At 40.2% G+C, this 21,094-nt stretch overlaps 2 protein-coding genes across 10 annotated transcripts in view; both read left to right on the top strand.

Moving 5' to 3' along the window:
- The first annotated feature begins 137 nt into the window (after positions 1 to 137).
- ppp1r2 (protein phosphatase 1, regulatory (inhibitor) subunit 2) lies at positions 138 to 11,902 on the top strand. Of its 5 annotated transcripts, XR_003411548.2 has the most exons (7): positions 138 to 519; positions 3,844 to 3,951; positions 4,573 to 4,656; positions 7,794 to 7,891; positions 8,870 to 9,037; positions 9,405 to 9,483; positions 9,610 to 9,691. XR_003411548.2 is itself a non-coding variant. In XM_027023436.2 (6 exons), the coding sequence occupies exons 1-6, from the start codon at positions 395 to 397 to the stop codon at positions 9,696 to 9,698; spliced, it is 672 nt and encodes a 223-aa protein (XP_026879237.1). In that variant the 5' UTR covers positions 138 to 394; the 3' UTR covers positions 9,699 to 11,902. The 5 variants fall into 5 exon arrangements, 4 of the variants coding, with proteins under 4 accessions (XP_026879237.1, XP_026879239.1, XP_026879238.1 ...); XM_027023436.2 differs by lacking the exon at positions 9,405 to 9,483 and having other exon boundaries at positions 9,610 to 11,902; XM_027023438.2 differs by lacking the exon at positions 9,405 to 9,483 and having other exon boundaries at positions 9,569 to 9,703.
- A 512-nt stretch (positions 11,903 to 12,414) lies between these two features.
- The window catches only part of LOC113585739 (arf-GAP with coiled-coil, ANK repeat and PH domain-containing protein 2-like), a 36,238-nt gene continuing 27,558 nt past the window's right edge, over positions 12,415 to 21,094 (top strand). For all 5 annotated transcript variants that reach the window (XM_027023429.2, XM_027023426.2, XM_027023428.2 and 2 more), the window contains exons 1-2: positions 12,415 to 13,094; positions 18,504 to 18,561. In XM_027023429.2, the coding sequence (XP_026879230.2) occupies positions 13,042 to 13,094; positions 18,504 to 18,561 (111 nt within the window). In that variant the 5' untranslated portion in view covers positions 12,415 to 13,041. The remainder of the gene's footprint in view (positions 13,095 to 18,503; positions 18,562 to 21,094) is intronic.

Genomic DNA, 21,094 nt, shown 5'->3' with positions numbered 1-21,094 from the left:
CAATCAGACATAAAGCACATTCGTTAGCCGTCACAAGCATGAATGAAATCCCGTGCTAAAAGCCACACAGTGTTACCATAGCGACGGCGAAACCTCGCGATGATGCGGACGTGGCGTGACGACAGCGGCGCCCCACTTCCTCGCCCGCCGGCCGCTACAGCTGTGCGCTCGGGTAAAGGCGTGTGCCCCCACAAGTCAGACACAGACTTTGGCTGACAACTGTTAAAGCTCGTTTGAGACTGATCTTAGAGGAGTTCTCCAGCTGTGTTTATTTGGGTTTTATTGCGTTTTGTACTGTGTAAGGCAGCTACACCCATACTTAGCTAGTTAGCTTGCCAAGACATTTCAAAAGGAGTTAAGTGTGGTGTTAGGGAGTGGGTTGTGACCGTTTGGAATGGCTGCTCCCCGGCCCATAAAAGGTATTTTGAAGAACAAAAACAGCGGTGCGAACGCCAAAGGTTGCCCCGAGGTTACAGCGGAAGACCCGGCAGCACCTGGTAACCTCGAAGACGATCAACAGTGAGTTGAAACATTAGCCGGTCGGAAACCAAATAAAGTAAGCTAACCAACTTAGCTTAACAGGGCTAACCTAGCTAGCTAGTAGCTAGTCCCGTCGTGTTGGCTGGCTAAGTTGGTTAACAACTGTTTTGACTCAGCTATGCGTGTTGTATTTATTCGTGTTTGTGGAATGTTTTGTTTTAGGTTTTATCAAGACGGCTTAATAAGAAGAAGGAGTTATTTTTAACCAAATCCACAGATTCCCCATACTACCTAGCTAAGTAATTGGTTTAATTGGGCTGAGAAGTAAGCCTGACACCACCAGTTATCCTATCATGTGAAATTAGCAAAGCAATCCGCACATGTATAGCTAGCACACCAACCTAGCTAGTAAGCGACCTACCTACGCGACCAGCCAACTAGGTGTAGTGACGTGGAGAACTCTGAAAATATCTGGCTATGTCGTTTTTTACGTTACAAAACCACTTCAGAAGAAAAAGGTACTCGCCGTGACTAACGACGCTGAAATCTGGCACAATTTGGTTAGGCTGTGGTTTGAATGTACTCGTGCCATTGCGTGGAACACCATGGGACCGAGATGTCACTGTAGATTGAAATTATTAGTATGTCGTTGTGGTAGGTTGGTGTCTAGGGTATTGATCTCATCCCTTTCGGTACTTTACTCCGGAGAGAGGTTGACAGTTGACAGTAGGACCTACATGTTCTCTGAGCTGTAAGTTATATTAACATTTATTCCACATAATTATTTAAAAAATATATATGTTTGGATTGCTCTTTGAAAAGCAAACGGCACCAGTGAAATGTGCAATTGAGGACAGCATTGTTGGTTCAAATGACAAACAAGTAACGATCATGCATGTATAACAGTGTTGTCTACCTCCTCTTTCCAATGTTTTTTTTTTGTATTTCTCCCTTAAATTACACTATTCTTAAACCTGCTCTCTGTCCCACTTGTGGGAACCTGGGACACACTGCAGGAAATCCACTTGCTCCATCTCTCTCTGGAGATGTCTCTACAAACATCAAAATAGTGTATGCATGAAAAAGGGAATTGAAAAGTTTCCTTAAGTGTTCTTGGTGCAGCCAATCCAAGGATTGCAGCCTGTGTCCTGCACAACTCTTCATTTGCTAGGCTGATAGTAACCTTCACTAGCATCTCATCTCATCCCTCTACTCCACCTATAGTGGTGCAGTCAGTTTTTTCATGTGTCACTTCTCCTGGTGCTCTGCCTTTGAAGAGGTTTTTTTCCTTCACTTGCTTTTCAGCATATGCTTGTCTGGATACTATTCCTTGTTAGCATCCTTCCAGAATCTAACAAGATTGTCTACTCCCTCCCTTCTGGGGAGTTATTGTCAGCCAGCAACTTGCATCATATTCAGTTATATTGTATTTATACCACATGCAGTATATGTAACTCAATTGGAGCTCAGGTTGAATTTCTGGTCCTAGATTTTGTTGACCACTGGTAGTTAGTTTAAGCAGTTAAGTTACTGAAACTGATTGATCCACTGTTTCACATTTGACTTATGGAGAAACTGCAAAATCTAACGTACACAGACTGAGGGTTCTGATTTAAATACTCAAATTTTACATAAATTAATTACTAGTATTACAAAATCCAGAACTAGATACAAGATTCATGGTTGGAGACCTTTTACCATACATTGATTTCAGTAATGTACAGATGAAACTGTCTTGACTTTAGGTCATTCAGCACTGATGCAAGACCTGTCTACACTGAAAATAAAGTGGGTGCCAGTCTGCCTGTTGTGGTATCCTGGACCTTAATTTGATATGTGCTTATTTGTTTTGGACATCATGTCAATATGGGCCCTCTCTGCTGCAGGGTACTAATTTTTATTCTGGTTTTACACTTATTAATGTCTCACTTTCCCCAAAAGAATGAAATTGGACTGATGCATTGGGTTACCTGATTTCTTTTCCCTCAAGCTCTGTATGCTTTTGAGAATTATAATTGGCCAGAGCAAGCCTGCTGTTTAGTTCTGATTTGTTCTTTGTCTGTAGTTATGTCATAATGAAGATTAAAATGTTCCCCTGTGGTGGTGTGCTGGGACAGATTTGAATCTCACTGGTGCGTAAAGCAGAATGTTGACCTTCTCTCAAATTGTGAAACTATGTCTCTTGCCTCTTGTGAAACATACATTTCATTTGTGCTTTATTGAAAGATGTTCAACACTAAACTAATCATAAAATGTGCTCTACATGTAAAAAAAAACAAAAAACATCAACTCTAGGAAGGATAGTAACCATTTCAAAATGTACTTGCAAACATTCTGTACTTGGAAAGAATCTGACTCTCCTGCTTTTACTACTTGCACAATTTGGTCGGTTTGGTGTCTTTTTTTGTTTAAACACTGTTATGCATAACACAGTTTAAGTAACCCCAAACAAAATCCAGGATTTCCAGGATATTCTGACTACAGCTGTGATGGTTGAAGAAAGACTATGAAGGCAGGGTTATGCTGTAACACACCTGACTCAACTCTTGAAAAGCCAGTGCTTTCATTTATCCTTCATTTGTTTATTATCTAGACAGTATTGCTGATTATTCTTTGTAGTTGTGTCAAACCATAAAACATATATGCTGATGTTGCTGATGCCCTCCAGGTTTGGGCTGAGACTCATACTCTAAAGGCCTGTGCGGCATGGATGGCCTGTATGCCAGTGCTCTCCCTGTCTGAAAGTGTTAGCAGTATGGCATATGCTAATGAGAGCAGTGTGAGTGATTTTTATTACAGAGGCTTTTATAGCATAACCAATTGATTTGACCTGTCCCGTGACTTTGCTGTAGTGTCTCGCCAGACTTATTGACTAGCCCTGAGAGATGGGGCCAGACACACTCTGGAATATCACTGCTGCAGCAACCAGATATAGTGTTCTCCCCTGACCTCTAAATAACAGTCCTTGGATAAGACAAGCTGCAGAAAAGCCTCTTGGCTGAGAATATGGTTACATCTCCAGCCTTATGCTATATGTACAGTTTAAATAGATCAATGGTCATCACATAAATGTGCAAAATATTGCTTCTCTTTTAGGATGTAATTTACCCTCACACTGCACTAGGCATCTGCCTTTTCTATAATTGCTGAAACACTGACCAATTGATTGGTAGCTTACCTAGAATAATAGGCTTTAGTAGGTTTATTGTGGCTGCTGTTTGAAATGTAACTTTTTAAAGTTTAAAAGTGGGACAGAGTCCCTGTTTAAACCTTGCTGATCTCAGGGGGCGATATTTGTATCAGTGCTAATGGTTTTTACCTAAAAGTGTATGCTAAGATCCATATTTGGACCGGTTGTTTCAGGAAGAAGTCACAGAAATGGGACGAAATGAACATCTTGGCCACATATCACCCAGCAGATAAGGACTATGGGCTGATGAAGATTGATGAACCCAGTACGCCATACAATCGGTAAGCAGAAGGCAGCTGCATCCTTCATGTGCACAGACACACAGTACCTTCCTAAATGCCAAAAAACTACAAGATTGAGTGTTTTACCTGTGATAACGAACACAGTTCAGATGATGGATGGGTATGCTAGTTAGCTGATGAGTTTTCAGATGTTAGGAAACCTAAACCCTGCAATACTCTAATCTTCCAGGAATTGGTAAAATGCTTCTGTATACCAGTGAATTACTTTCTGAATTGAAATATTCATTGCAGATGAATAAAGTTGTATTTGTGCAGCACTTTTCTAAACACCTTATTACAATACAGTCTAACACATGAAGCAAATGGGGTGTATTTTTACTCTGTTAACTGAGGCTTGTCATATTACACACATGTGAATGTAGAAGAGTTATTACATGTAAACAGTGAGCAGACAACCGTCCAAACACACATCCACAGTGTTTTCATGTGTTATGGCTTCCACTGGAGTTGGTTGCAGTGTGAGCTCCCTGCAGTTATTTCTACCCTGTCAGCAACCACAAGGGCAGCATTGCAACCCAACCCACGGAAGCTTCTCTGGGAAAAGGTCACCATGTGCCTTTAACCTCTGTCTGACCCTCAGAGCTGTTCCCTCCCTTTCAGGATGGTGGGCGATGAGGACGATGAAGAGGCACACAGTGATTCAGAAGGGAATGCATCCCTCACCGTGGATGCCCTAGCCAAAAAGTAAGTGATCTGTGGGGGTGGCGGTGTGTAGGTGAGAGAGAGAGGCAGAGGGGGTGGGGAGGAGTCCAGCCATTTTAACATGGTGAAGTTGCAACAGAAGAGCCTGGTAGTGTGTTGCATAAACCGCAGAGTAGGAATGGACATGTTAAACAGCTAATAGTACCCTGTGTATGTGGACAGTGAAAATACCTCACAAATGAGGTCATTATGTCAGCAGTGTTTGGTAATGTATGTAGATACACAATAGTACTGGTATCTTTTTTCCTTTCTTTTTTCCTTCATAAATTGCTTTATATCTTTGACTGGATGTCCAGTGTATTTAGTGAACACACTTAGCTTAGATGCCGCTATATGAGGCTTATCATAGAGGGAGCCCCCACATACTACCTCATTTAGGAAGAAGAGCTTGCTGTGGGAACCCTGCTCTGAATTACCCTGAGACGAGGTGCTCTGCTCCAAGCAGCCCCAGGACTGTGGTGAGACTGCTGTAACTGATGTGGTTTGTTTACACGTGTTGCATGAATGGTGATGGATGAATGGAAGATAGCAAATTTTGTAGTTTCTGACAAGAGTAGGTGAGGTGGCATACATGTGAAGCTCCAACCTGCATGAAAGACCCACTGAGATGATACCCAGTACTATCCAGACCACTGCAACAGGCAAACCTGACCCAGGCAGGGTCTGGCCCACTTCCATTGTGTTTTCTATTCTCTTGCAACACAATCATGCTTCCTTCTATGTAGGTAGTTAAAATGTCTCATTTATCTTTCTCTTTCATGCAGATGTCTTGAGTGTGTAAAATCAGCTTTTCATGGTACTGTGATTGAAACACACAGTAATTCATGCCAAGCCAATTAATAAGGAGGGTGTAGCCCAGTAACATCTAGGCCACCCAGAGAAGGGAGTATTAAGTGACCTTGCTCATGTGTTTCTGTGCATCAGTTGAAAATGTATGTAACCAGTATTGTAACTATACTGTACTACATTTGCAAAGCTAGAGGCAACAGTCTAGAGGCCATTACAGCACATCCATCAAGTGGACAAATAAGAATAAAACCATTTGTCCATTTTTTTCTTTATGAAATCTCAGGAAAATATTTGAGGGGTTTTTGACTTGGAGAAATGCTTTCCCTTTATAGTGTAATTGTTTGATACAATTTCTGAGTCCTTTTTCATTTTCTGTATAGATTGAATGATGGACTCTGGCAAGTCCAAAGGTTGTTTCGTTACCAACAATAACTTGTGTGATCTGAAAGATGTTACTTTTGAAACAACTGGCAATTGTTTGCTCTCCCTTCTATTTTCCATTTGAATGAATTTCAACCATCACTCAGCTGTATACCTCCCTTCACAAAAAGCAGTGGTACAGATTTATCCACATTCCTGGATAGTGTAATAAGCTATGACGCCCAGAGGCTGCCTCCATCCTCACTGGTTACTTCAACAAAGTCAACCGTCATCACATGTGGTACCAGAGGCAGAAACACACTTGATCGCTGTACAAGAATGGCTACAAAACTGTTTCACTCCCAGCAATCGTTAAATCTTACAACATCATGATTCTTTTACCAAAATGTAAGGATTCGAGGATTGCTCAGGAAGCTCCTATGACAAGAAGTCAAATGCTGGATGGGCCAAACAGAAGCCACGTCTTGATGTACATATTTCTGAAGAACCCTCCTGGTCTCTCCAAACACATCAAAAGAAGGAAAGCAAGGCAGTAGTTTTACAACCTCAGACAGTTACAGAAGTTCAGAGTAACCTCTCAAGGCCATACCTGTGCATTTGTGAGTATTAAAATTGGGTAATATTATTAATTGGCATGGCAACTACTCCACCCAAGAGTATGTTGGGCTGAGTGTGTCAATGCATAAACCGTTTCATTTCTGCAGAACACCTACATCAGTTGGATGAGGTTGGGAGACTTTAAATTTATCAAGGCTCAGAACAAGCTTTAATCCACAGGCTGTTAGGATCCTGAACTCTTATTAACTGGACTTTCACTACTCGCACATGCCACTTTAATGCACCTGCACTTTAGATTATCTGCTTGCCCTCCGTACACACATATTTCCTAAACTTTGAACTATGCTCATAGCACATACCAATCTACACGTGGCAGGGTATTCTATTCCCTCCACTCATTGTGTACTGACTTCCCTGTTTATTATATCTTATCATATTTGTTAGGCTATATTTTAATTATTCTTAAGATTTTATGCATTAAATAATTTAAATTATAATTTAAAAAACATTTATTAAATTTACATCTTTTTAAAAAGTCTGAATAATAATAATAATATATGCTCTGATAACTTAGTGTAACATCGGGTATTATCAGTATTTTGATGCAATTTTCACACACTATTATTGGGTCAATTTATATGATGCTGTTGCATTTGGCTTAATGTAACAATAGCAATAAGATTACATGTTTTTGAAGCTATCCAGTTCCTAAACACTCGCTGGTGAGATCACTATGTTATTTCCTGACTTGTAAGGAATGGACTAGAGTCTTCGATCTAAAACCACTTTTGTTTAGGTACTTCTCTAAGTCAGGACTGCAGAGTATATCTCTGAATGTAGGTCTGTCTTCATTTGATGTGTGGATTTAGTGCTGTTCAGGACTGTAAGAATTAGTTTGAGAACCGCAATAACTTCCTCTGCTACTCATCTCTATCAGTCAAAACAACTACAGCTTTAACCTTATCTTGACCACTGGGTCTTTTTGGGGAAGTGTAAGCAGCTGCCTGCTGTTCAAGGTAGCATCACATCATAACTGGAGTTCCAATCAGTGAGAACATTCTGAATAAGAGTGCAGGTTGGTATTGGCAGCACCTTCTGCTTGATCCATAGATCAAGAGTAGCTATTCTGTTGTGCTGAGATGGTCTAAGAGCATATTCTTTAACTGCATTTATAATGTTTTTAACTTTGTCAGTTGTGATAGGGATTTAGACATGCCTCTCAAGTTTCCATGCTGACACGGCTTCCCTCAGTTCTCCACACAGACATGCACTGGTGTGCCTCTCATTCATCTTTTGTTTTTTGCTAATGTAGTGTTAGAGTTAAGTAGCGCTCTGTGACCATGGACATCCATCAGTTCTGGATGTCCTAACCCTTACTTTCTTACGTCCAGGCTGGCAGCAGCTGAAGGCACAGAACCACACTTTATGAAAGAGGAAGAAGAAGAAAGCAGCGAAGAGGAGGAGGAGGAGCTGAGCCCAGAGCAGCAAGGTGGGTCGCATGGCGTGTAGGGTCCAGCTAGCCAACTAGGCCAGAGCACAGGGTCCAGCTAGCCAACCATGGGCAAGAGGCATGGAGCTAGCCAGTCATGGCCAGAGCACGGGGTCCAGCTAACCAACCCATCCCTTTGCTATTTCACATTGCTTCCATCTCAACATATCCAGCAGATGACATCCCCCTAGGACCTCTTTCCTAATGATACTGATGATGGAGCACTGTAGAACATCAAATCTGCCAGCAAGTCTTGTCTGCAGTGTTGGTACACTAGAATTCTATTTAGCACACCAATATCACCATTGCTATTTAATAACAATTGCATTACACATGTTTCATTCAGTGTGTGTGATTATTCTTTGTGAAAAGTTAGCATTTTCTCCTGCAGCTTTCTAGTCATTCACTCTTACAGCAGTGTGTATTTAGGTTAATGGGCTGCATAGTCAATTTGGCTGTGTTTTACAATATTGTACACTTTTAGATATTAACAGGCACAGTATGAGGGCAGAATTGTAGGGATTTGGGAGTGATCCAGAAGTTGAAAATGTGTCTAATTAGGTCTTTACAGCCTGTTTTGCTTGCTTTAATCCCCACTGATTGTTACTGTCTTAACATCATGTCTGGATCCCTAGTGTCAACAGATTTAATTGCTCCAAGGATATCTACACCAGTAAAACTAACTTCCTCAAATGATTCCATCACTTTTCCTGACTTAATGTTTACAGGTATATATGATCAGTTCTTTTATAGTAGTCTCATGATAACAGATCTTTTCCAAAAACTTGGAAAATCTTGCCTCAAAGCTCAGAATTTAAACTGAAATCAGAGTCTGTCTTTGATCTCTCAGGAACCCTGCAGTCAAGATGGCAGTGCAGCTAAGGACTGTTCAGATTAGTGTTTTTGCTTACAGTCCCTGTTTTGGATTTTCCCTCCTGACCCTTGACATGCTATGCCTGTCCTTTCTGTCTTTGACAGCCAAAAAAAAGCAGTTTCAGATGTTGAGGAAAATGCATTATAATGAAGGTCTCAACATTAAACTGGCCAGACAGCTGATTGCCCGGGAGTTGGAGGAGGAAGATGCGGACGAGGAAATGAGGGATGAGACAGAGACGGAGGATATTAACGTAGACCCACCTCAAGATGGTAAATTTTATGTTTCTGATTATTCATGCCATTGAATAAAGGATAGTTACTTTTCACTATTATTTAGGTTTGTGAGTAGATTTTTAAGACATTAAATTGTATGATTAATTAAAGCCACAATTGAGGATTTGTAAAATCATTTTTGTTGAAGCCAATATTATTATACCTAGTTCTCTCCCATTTAAGTGGCAAAAATACCCACATTTAATTGATTCCATCTTTGGCAAATAATACAAAAAAAAACCAAAATATGTACTTCATGTCATATCTGCTAAATTGAATAATTGATTGTGAATCTCAGAAGGGTAGATTTATAATGTGCACCATTATTTTTTCCATCACTGATGGTCTGTTTTTGCTGTGTCAGAAAAATAATCACATTTTATACAACACTGAGGTGTCTGAATACCTGAGCAGTTTTGCATATCACCACAAATGCGGATCATGTAAGTTTGTCAATGTCTGTGGGACTTCATCTATCATCTTTTAAAAGCACCAGTCAAGCACACGGTTCATTCTTTACTTTAGCAGATTCCTTGGATTCATAAACAATGCCATCGTCTCACCTGCAGCTCATGCCTTGGCTCAAGCCCCATTGGAAGGTTGCGTGCTGTTTCCCGATCATAGAGGACACTGTTTCAGGACCCCCTTGCCCCTATGACCCCTCTGTATTCTACAAGCACTGCAGTGCAAAACCACATCAGCCAGCTGGTTTCTCCCCCTGTTGCCAGGAGTATGTTGTCTTACTGTTGCTATACAAAGAAACAAAAAGGCCTGAAGACTGTTATTAATCAGGCCTCTACCCTGAGTACCAGCCAATGCCAGCCTGACAGCCGCCATGTTCCAGAGGAGGCCTTCCGCACAGAGCTCCTGCTCCTCGGCACCTGGTCCAGGCTGTACCAAGAAGCCACTGCTTTCCCCATCTATTCTGCTCAGCCCTGGTAGGGCTACACCTACACCTGAAGACTGGCTTAAAAAAGTGAAAAAAACTGCTGTGCTAGAAAAGCTAGTATACTCGCTACTGCACTAACCTGACCAACTGACTGTAGACCATGGCATCAGTATATTTAGAACCTAAACTGTATACGTTCATGGTGTACTGGATCACAGAGAAACACTGCTTTAGGTTTTAGTGGCTTTATTCACTACACTCTGGCACATAGCCTGTATGTTACTGTTGTCTTCATTGTTATTTGAGCTGGTTCTATTTTGGCATGAACCATCCGGTAGAGGACACTTCCTACCATATGCCTCTCATGTTAACATCAGCACCAGCTGCATTGGTGAGTGCTGCTAAGTGAATCAGTATTCTTTCTCAGATCAGCCAGCTGATGCTCCATCTCTCTGAGGCTGTGCTGTAGATCAGGGGTCTAACAGGTGGGGGGTTTTCCCCCTCATGAGTCATTTTAGTTGTTTCAAAGTTGTACACATACAAAAAATGCTCAGAAGTCCCAAGTTGTCATTAAGTAAAGTTTAGAGGTTTGGAACTCTAATGGTTGCTAACGAGGATTTGGAACTGCTGGCCTGAAGTTTGGACCCATGTTAATATTCATATGAGCTCTACTGTCTGGTTGGCTGGTTAAAACCTTGTTTTCTGTTTTATTAGCACTAATCATCGCTATGCCCAACATATAAATTAAATGGTAATTGTTCATAATTTATTACAAATCAAAACTATGTAAACTACTGAGGAGATTGTGTGCTTTTGGTATTGATATCATCCATTGCTTTTTCAAAATCAAATACAATAATAAAAAAAAACAATGAAAAAATGATTGCTGGACTAAGCAATCTTTTTGGTTTGTCTTGCCTATTCCACTGCTTTACCCATGGTTTTTACTTTTTGTTTTGATTAGTGATATATTTTGCACTCTGGAATTTATCACCATTCTACCTGCATATTAATACCAGAAAAAAAGGTGATAACTTTTCATTCACTGCTAAGGATAGTGTACAGATAGTCTTATTTATTAGTTTGAGGTTGGTTTTTTTTTCTATAATTCCTCACAATAATATCGCTGCATTAGGTTTTTAGTTATTTGAGGTATTTTGTTGCACTATAGTCCCAAGTACTGACTCCTGATGTCTGTTTATACTGTGGTTCAATATTGATAAACACAACAGGAAGAGCCTGTTTATAATCTGGCATGTCATTTTACCCCTTTTTAACCTGATATCCAAAACAATCAACACAATCTTTAGTGTCTAATTTCGCACATGCTGCCAGGAATGTCATGACCTTTTATTAAGACACAGACAAAGCATTTAAATGTATGTGCCTAGAGTACAATTAAGTCACAAGCAGGTTTGCAGACTTTCCCCCACCTTGCAATAAAAAAGAAAAAAACAGTGCTGGTCACTTAAAACTGAGAATCAGACACATTAAGGTCTAAATCCCATGGGATTGCTGTTGCTCATTACTGAAGTTAAAATATTTCACCATGCAAAATTTCTGTTTAAATTTAAAGTAATGACTTGTTTTTGCAAAAGAAACAAGGAACATATTTGCTGATTGCAAAATGAGTTTTTACAGCAAATGAAAGCCTTGTGGTATTGATCCACTCTCTACACACTGGATATGGTGGTCGTATTACTAGGCATGTGCTGTAAAACCTGATGAAGAATTCTCTGTAAATTTGTAAATGCTCATACCCATATTCTATATTTTTATGATGTGTTGTACATTGCCTGCCTCTTTTTTAACTTAATTTTTCTTCTTTTTGTTGTATTCTGGTATTTGTGTTCTTTAATACTTTCCCCCACAAAATTATAAGGATAATTGCTGCATTGTTTTAATCTAGTACATGTACATGCTCTACACCTTAAAATGTGTATATTTGTCATTATTAAAATATGTTTAAATAGGTTGCTTGTAATCTTTATTTGTTGCTTATATGGGCTGGATTTCAACCCTTTTAAAAACAGGCATTTTATTAGGCCTACTATCTTGAGTAAGACCTGGCCTTGGACTGAATTGCAGTGTCAAAAAAATCAACAGTGGAATTTATATCGAATTTAGTTTTAGGTTTAATCTGGGTGAGAGAGGTTGACCGTTGGTGTTCTTAAAAAAGTATGGACTGGTTTAAATTGGTTGATTAAAAATAAGACATGACCACAAGATGGCAGTACTGTACAGTGAATGTAGTTTCCGACTGACTTATTTTTGGAGTTCGTGATTGTTTGAATAAATTGAGCCATGTTCAACCTGAAACGGGGAGCGTACAGTCACTACGAGCTAGAAATGTTCACACGCTCCAGTGCGTTTGGATTACGCATTAGACAATCGCACGTGAACAAGGAGAAAATAAATACATTTCCCATATTTAACTGACAATAAGGGGAAGTGTCTAGATTATTAGATCATATGTTATATGTAATCTGAAATCCCGATTGAATTATCTTAAAAGCAGTCGCGTTTTTGCAATCACGGCTGTATGGTTATTGAAATATGGAACTGTTTAGCATAACTTTTGTTCCCCAGTCTAGGTTTGCGTGAGACGTTTAAATTAACCAAAAGGTTACAGAAAATTGTCCATCTTCGGTTTGATTGGCTTTTACTAGTGACATTCATTCACATGTGTACGGAGGCTTCAGATATGTCTATTATTGGTTACGTGTGAAATAAAATCTCCCACCCACTGATTGGGGGAGACCTGGTCAATGCAGTTACTGTGGGCAGCATATAACGTACTGTATTTTGAATTCAACGTTACTTCTAATTTATGTCAAAACTAAGTGTGTGTAATCTTGGTTTAGTTTGCCAGCCAGCAAAAGGCTAGTTAGTTGAATTGCCTTTGCTAACCGTGTTAACGTCCGCCGATTAGATACCAAGCTAGTTAGCTAAAGCTATCTGGTGTAGCAGCAGTATTTAGACTGCCTGGCTAAGTTTTTTTGCGAGCCCTATTGACTGTTTTGGGTCTGGGACTTCTCAAGGAAACAGCTCTGTCAGCTGTTTGTCGTTGTATTTTTGATCTTTCACCGAAACATTTTTATTTCAAAAGAAGATGAAGATTACTGTTGATTTTGAGGAATGTCTCAAAGACTCTCCAAGGTTCAGGTAGGTATGTTTTCAGCGTCGTGTAGCATAGTTAGCAGTCTGTATTCGGCTATTTTGGTCAGGGAATTTGGCTATAGTATCTTAAAATTTTGAATAACGACGTTGGCCTAGCTCTGCGGGACTACTCGGCCAGGTGTCTGGTTTTAACCGTCGGCTGTGTTGGATATCTAACCTAGACTAGCTAACTTTGATTCCATTAACGTGCAAGTGAAACGTAATTAACGCTACTGCTGTTGGACTGTGAGAATTTGGTCGCCTGGCTAGTAGTTAAAAAGTTGAATATTTGGAGAGAGCCGTCATTTGAGAGAAATGTGTGAACAAGAGGAGAGATTTCGCTTCGTTGTGTTGTCATTAAATCAGGATTAAGTGCAGCGTCGTTTGAACGCGAGCACATTTGTGGTGCAAGATTATTTACCGTCCAACTCTTCATCATTTAGCTATCTTACTTGAAGCCAGATGGCTGATAGGAAACTGATCCACACAGCACTGAGTAGAAAGTGTTTCTACTTTATTAATGTATACTATTTCTTCATTGTAACTGTGTTAAATATTCTACAAAACGAATGTAGGTTAATGTCTCAAGAATACTCTTAAGCCTGTTAATGTAGAAGTCTTATGGTGAACCTTTTTAGGAACAAAACAATTTCATGTTTTTACTAGCGGGGCGGGGGCGACCCAGAAAGATGCTTGTTTTTGGAGTGTTGAGTGCCTTTCCTTAAGCATCAGCTGAAGAATAGGCTCCATGTTCAAGTGGTGTGGGCTTTGCTGGCTTTAATGGAAACAAGTGATTTCTCACAAGAACTTGCCTTAAAAGCGATATTCCCTGAAGCAATGTATTATTTTAGTCACTCCAACTTGCTTTGGTACATCACAGCTCATGCTGGTTCATCACACTCATCAAGCAGTTTAATGTATATTGTAGTTGTTTACTTTGTTTACTAAAGTGTCCTAAGACTAAAATATGTGCTAAGAGATGTCCTTAAAAACCTCAGTTAGCACTGCTTGGGTTGCTTTCCTCAATGTTTATGAGGAATGTGGCCATTTTAATCCAAGGTCGGACATGGTGTAGTTCAATGAGCCTTCAATTTGTTCGGTTCCTGCCAACCCCTTGGATGTTTGTAGAATCCTCTGTAACAGTCAAGCTCTTCTCATATTTGTTTGTGCTAACAAATCTTCCACAGCAGTAGCTTTTCATTGACATCACAATATCCCCAGATGTTGCACTGCCCTATTTCCATCCAGTGTTTGATTTGGCCTAGTGGGAGGGGAGGAAAGAGCTATGCACAAATGCAGGCCACGCAGTCCATGTGGAATAACTCTGTCTTCTGTCTTATGAGCAAAATCCCTTCAGTCTTCCTGCCAGAGAATTTTTACATCTGACTTAAGTTTGCTGTTCTAACAAGGCAGCCATGTTTAGGCTTTCCTTGCTGCCCCTTGTGCAGCTTGGACTGTAAGATTCTGGCTCGACTTCCTTATCCATAATTAATAAAAGAGAGATATTTCAGCATTAAAGTAGCTCCTGGGCAGTCCTCAGTAATAGTGTTTTCATTTTTTTTTGTTTTCAGATGTTTACAGGTCAGTTTTTGAGAGTAAACAGTTTTTGATCTGTTTACTCCCATATGGCCTGCAGTACTATTGACTGCAGTAAGTTCAGTAAGGAAATACACTGCCTCTTGAGTTTTTGTTGCTGTCTTTTTGCTTATAAGGGATACGTTAGAATCATCATGTTTGAAGATGGTTTAGATTTCCTTTGTGGCTTTGCCTCATGTGGTTTGAATTCCTGTAAAACCTTAATCTTATTGCCCCTCATGGACCCTCAGTCATTATCTGCTCTTTCCCAGTAGCACTCTATGGCCTGTATTGGCTATGATCACACAAGAAATGTTTGCTAAACAGGAAGCTTGGCCGTGGATGTCTGTCCAGTTGAGCACACAGCTAGCGGTTTTGTGGGGGTATGCACAGTCCTCAATTTTTAACAATTTTCAGAATTCACGTTCTGTTTAGAAATCTGGAATTTTTTTTTCTTTTCCTGTTGAAATCCCTCAATGATGTTACCTCACAAGAGACTTTAGTTGGCTCACTGCAAGCCCTACAAGCAGGGTCTTAGCTCAGTGGGACCAACCCCCCCCCCCCAAAGTCATCATCACCACACTCCAACAATGGCAGGAAGAGCATCACATCAGAGGAGGCGACCCCTCTGCAAATGTTCCTCTGAACATTACAGCATACTGGACAGTCCTAGGGACTTTCTCAGTTCCTTTTGTCCTTTTACGACTCTGCTGGGCAGCCCTGCTGCAGGATGGCTCTCTGCTGGTAGCTGATGTGCTGTCTGTAGAGGTCTGCTGGGATCAGAGCCTGAGATGGAGCGTGGAGGGTTCACACTGGGGACTGTTGCGCAGTGGCGCCTGTGTAACAGCATCTCCTCATCTCCCACGGAGACTCTTGGGTAACAGGCAGCAAGCCAGAGAGCATATCCTCAGCCTCTCTTTCGTAACACAGTGCAGACTTTGAAAATCGTTTAAGCAGTTAAGGGAGGGAGGGAGGGAGCGAGTGAGCGAGCCGTGTGCATCCTGTGATCCTCAGCAATCCTCTGTGTTCAGGCGAGGTCATTTGGGCAAGAGGGTGGGTGTGGTGCCCATACAGCCCTTCTGTACACTCATGTCTAACTCATTTGGCTGGCTTTTGAATACAGCAGCTCACTGTGTCAAAGATATTTACAAAAGTGGTTTGTCTTGTTAAGGGTGGGTGTCTTTTTTTTTTTTTTTTTTTTTTTTTTTTTTTTTTTTTTAATGTAATTTTCTTTGACGTTCCTACAGGTATTGATGTGATGTATGTAACCGCACTGCCTTCCTTGATTTCGTATTGGTAAATCCTTTTTTTCTTTTCATGACTGTGTTAAGACCCACTTTGAGCCCATTCTTCTGTTATTTCCATTTCATCATGAAATACAAATACTCACTGCAAAATTCATTTCTATCTATTTACCAGTTTATTTAAACATTGCAATACTGCCCTTGGGCAAATGATCCAAAACTAATGAATCTTAATTCTTCTTGAGAGAGTGCAGAGAATGGTTATTAACATTTGTCAACCTATTCATTTCAGCATTTAACAAAAAAACAATCAAAGAAAAAAAAAACAAAACACCAATTTGGGAGGTCATTATTCTTGACAGAATTTCACTGCTGTTTTCAGCCTACTGGAGAAAGGGGGGGTTCAGTTCCCCATATATGAGGCATTTATGACAGATCAGCATGGTTTCTATGCTTCAGAGAAACCGTTTGAAACTGAGCCAAGTACAACACACCATCCTGTTTTTAATCTGTGTATGTTTAGCTTCAACTACTACCATGCATGCAACATGGTAAGAATTTGAGATTTATTCCATGATGCTTTTTAAGATGCATATATTTTGCTCTTCATGATGTTTTTATTTGACTAGATTTAAGACGTATGTTTAAAAAAAAAAAGATTGGGGGGGGGGAAGCTCAGCAGATGTTATCCTACCATTTCACTATGGTTTAGTTGCCTGGTTATGACTCATTTGGACAATAGCCATGTTTTTGTTATATTTAACACATAGCCTAATGTTGGGCTTTTACATAATGTATTATTTATTTGTATATTAATCGGTGAAATAAGTATCTTAGTCTAACTTCAGTTTTTAGCCCTGAATCGATTATTTTGTGGGTCAGGCCCATCTGGGCAGTCCTTGCTGTAAGGAGGTGTGTGTGTGTGTGTGTGTGTGTGTGTGTGTGTGTGTGTGTGTGTGTGTGTGTGTGTGTGTGTGTGTGTGTGTGTGTGTGCGTGTGCGTGTGCGTGTGCGCGCGATGGCCAGTCCCTCCTCATCCCACTTGAAGTTCCTTCATGGGAGACCTTTCCACACTCTCTTGCTGGGCTTATTGCATTGCCATGGACAAGAGCAGTTCCAGGAAGGTGCCTCCTTCTCTTACAATATTTCTCCAGTGGCGACAGTTTCACAAGCTTGTGAACTGTACTTAGACTTTAGAGCACCTTTGTTACGTCCATGTGTTTTGTATCTTATCTTCATACACTGTGAATGACGCTAGATGTGCTTTAGAGGGCCAGCTGTCCACAACCACCCCCACCCAACAGACTAACATTTACATTCTCCTTAACCCACCATCCACATCCCACCAGACCCCATTCAACAACTCTCCAAATTGCCAGACCCCAGTCAGGAGCAGGATTGCAATGTCCATAGTAAATTAGATGAACTTTTCACCTATATAATTCAATGAATAGACTCATGCAATTACATGCCTGTGCATTTATAGAATATTTGAAATGCTTGGGAAGTGGTTCATATGATATTGTGTGTGGTTGTTTTTTGTTTGTTTGTTTTTGGGGTTTTTTTTCCCCTCCTTTCTAAATTCCTAAGGAGTGGTATTTGGCTGAAGACTTTGTGCAGCTGACTGGCCATTGTGATATCCCAGCTGTTGTCCCCATCCCTGCAATGCTGGGAATTGATCACCACTGCTTGGGGACTTTGGCATGACTTATGTTTTTCCTGGAGCTAAGGATTACCCAAATATGTGCGCTGTCATAATGCTCTGGTTGTTTGCTTGTCTTTGTCTTGAAGACAATAAGAAGAGAGTTTTGAAGTCTGCCATGATCACACAAATGCTTTTAACAGCTAATATATGCAGTGTTTATTTTATAATAATAATAATAATAGATATGCATTTAGCTGACGTTTTTATCCAAAGCGACTTACAATTATGACTGACTACAGCTTGAGCAATTGAGGGTTAAGGACCTTGCTCAGGGGCCCAACAGTGGCAGCTTGGCAGTGGTGGGGGTTGAGGTACTTGACATTGGAAGGCTGCTGGTTCAAGTACCTTAACTGCTAAGCTACCACAGCCCCTGATGCTGTTTAAATGCATTAATTGAGAAATGAATAGAAAACTGGACTTGACAATATGCATATGAGTTGGAATACTGTCATGAGAGAATTTTTACACCCTTAAATGAAAAATTTGGAATGAAATGAAAATTGCCTGGACTGACCAATTTGTACAGTCTAAGTATTATTGCTCTATACTTCAGTTTGAGCTATGCCAGTTTCCTTTCATAAAGAAGCCATTTTTAGAATGAGATGGGATAAACAGGCTGTTTATAAACCACATATTTTTGTATGTGTGTGAGAGGTGCAGCTCTATCACGGTACATCTGGCTCCTCTCTGAGTGACCTGGAAGTACATATAGCCCTCAGTGCAGCCAGTCTGCAACTGCCCTTTTAGGCTAAGCGAATGCAGTGGTCTTCTAACACCTCTTGACTTGGTGGATGTTTGTCTTTGATTTTGTGGCTATTGCTAGCTGTTTTTTTTTTTTTTTTTCTGCCATAGACTAACATTCACTGACTGTTATTGTTCTTTTCTATATCAGGGCTACCATTGAGGAAGTGGAGGGAGATGTGTGTGAGCTGGAGTCCAAGCTTGACAAGGTAAGTTTAGAACTGAGTGTGCATAGTTTCTTCTTCTAACCCTACATTTCTGCACTCCCAGGCTCAATCTGCATAGCAGCAATGGAGTAAGAGTGAGTGAGCAAGAAAGCACAGGGCTGAGCGTTGGGGTGCTACATAGCACTGGCTACGTTTACAGGCAAAGATTCTCAAATCTGATTGAATTCATTCTGATTACAGATTAAGGCTGAGGTGTTTATATGAACACTCTTTTGAACTATCTAAAAATCTATTTACATGCACCCTGTAAGTAAAAGTAATCCAATCCTAAATGACACGAATGTGTAGAGTACTACTCATTGTACATGTTACCATGACAATGAGCTTCATGCTTCATGTGAGTCCAGTCAGAGAAAGTGAAGCATCTTAGATAGCTAACCTGTGTTACCTGAGTTTGCAGTTGTTGCATTTTTGTTGTTGTTGTTGTTTTGTTTTTTTCCCCACCCTTGTGTTTAAAATTGGAAAATGTGCTTGACATTCACATATTACCGAAGGGGCAAGATGTAGAGGCCAGGTCTTGAAACATTCCGATGCCCGTGACAGTGTGTAGTAAAGACTGGTGGGATAGTCATAATACAGGAATTCTCAGATTTTGAGTGGCAAGAAAATGTTCAGATGACACCTGTTTTTAATTTGCTCTAGTTCATATGAACCCGCAGTCCTTCATTTGTTCAAATGCTTGTCTGAACAACATAGTTATTGTGTGACTTGCGGCCCTCCGTCGTGCTTATTATATTTAAGTCTTTTGAAGTTTGCAACATAAACTTCGCCTCTTCTCCAGACCACTGTTTTGCTCCTACTATTTTGTAATTTTGTAAACTTCCTTTGACACACAAAGGTACATGCGCAGAACATACCTAAACTTTCTGACTGGGAAAGTAATCAGATCCTGGTGTTTACATGGCTGTTATTCTTCTACTTAATGGATTGTTTAAATGATTACCCACCTCATTTATTCGGATGGAAATTGAGGCATTTCGGAATTACCTCAATTGGGCTAGTCTTTTCCGACTGAGGCATATGCATGGATGTATTCTATTCCGATTGAACTACGTCAGATTATTAACAGATTATCAGGCTACATGTAAACGTGATTATTGATGTAGAGAGCAGAAGTTGGAGAGTGTTTGCATTATGGAGAGAGAAGGGGAGAAAGCGCAGGGCATTGTTTTGGCTGTAGTCCCACCCTGTATCCTGTGTCTGAATGACTCACGCCATGTGTTTTGTTGGTGTCACTTCCTACTCATGCTGAGAAAGGATATTCTCCCAGACCTCAAGGAGGAGAGGGAGGGCTAGAGTTCTGCAGTGCAACTTCATGAACCCCATGTCTCCCACCCACAGCACTACAGCCTAATATTGTCAATATAAATGACTACTGAAAGATGCCCCTTTTTAAGATGCATCATATTTGTAATACTATACTTTTTAGGGGTGTGCCGAATGTCATTTTTTGGGATACAGAGCTTTGGTTAAAAAGTTTCAAATAATCAGAGCTTTGGCGGAAGGGTCGGCGTTCTCAGTGTGACTTGGAAGGACTCAACTAGACACTTCTCCTTTCTCGAATGAGATTGATGGCACTAATGCTTAAGAATTGTTATTCTGCTATATTGTTGTATGCCATTAAAATGTATTTACGTTTTATAGGGTTTTTTTTAAATACATTTAATGTTTCCAGTGAATCCAATGCTTCGTGAAACAAGCGCACAAACAATACCCTTTCTCACAAGAAATCACAAAGCACTCAATATAATACAATTATAGTACAAAATACTATTGGTAGTAGTAGTTACTACTAGTTAATTGGTTAGTAGTTAATTGGTACAATTACAAATACAGTAAAGGGTATTTTAAACGACAAATGAAAAATAAATTAAGGCACTAGAGCATTGTTAAGGGTGGACCTTCAGGGCTTAAACCCTGAATGTTTTGATGCTAGCCCCAGATGAGTTATTATTTCAACATCTTGGGTTTATTAAAACTGTGAGCTTTAGCACACTACTAAAACTTTTTTAAAGTCACACTACAGTATCTGCGAGTCCTGGAGCCCTGCCCTTATAGTGGCCCTGTATAAACTGCGTTACCCAGGGAGCGCTGCGCAACACTCAGCTGCTCCCGATCGCTCTGCAAGTTTAACACAAAATGGGAAACGTGAACGCTAAATAGTGATATCCTGGCTCAACCAGAACCTGTACGAAATGCATTAGATTTCACACATTTCAGGTTATTGGGGGTCAAGGAAAGCAGCTAACTTATTTTTAGCTAACCGATAAGTTACCCATTTATATCTTTTTACTGTTATTGAATTCGTGATTCAATAAGTTATAATGTCAGCTCGCAGCCTTAGCTAGCTAGCTAACCTAGCTGTGTGTATGTGTGTGTTTGTTAGAACTTTTTGCTGTGAAACCTAGTGATTTAGTTATATACTTTTAAAAGTATATGGGTTGGTTGGGTTGATTGACGCCTCTGGTCCCCTAAGGTAACGTTACTAAAAACGTTTTCAAACAGAAATTCAAAG

This window comes from Electrophorus electricus, chromosome 26, assembly GCF_013358815.1.
Source record: "Electrophorus electricus isolate fEleEle1 chromosome 26, fEleEle1.pri, whole genome shotgun sequence".
NCBI lineage: Eukaryota > Metazoa > Chordata > Actinopteri > Gymnotiformes > Gymnotidae > Electrophorus > Electrophorus electricus.
The sequence above is the reverse complement of the archived record's forward strand: the minus strand, read 5'-3'. Positions and strand labels throughout refer to the sequence as shown.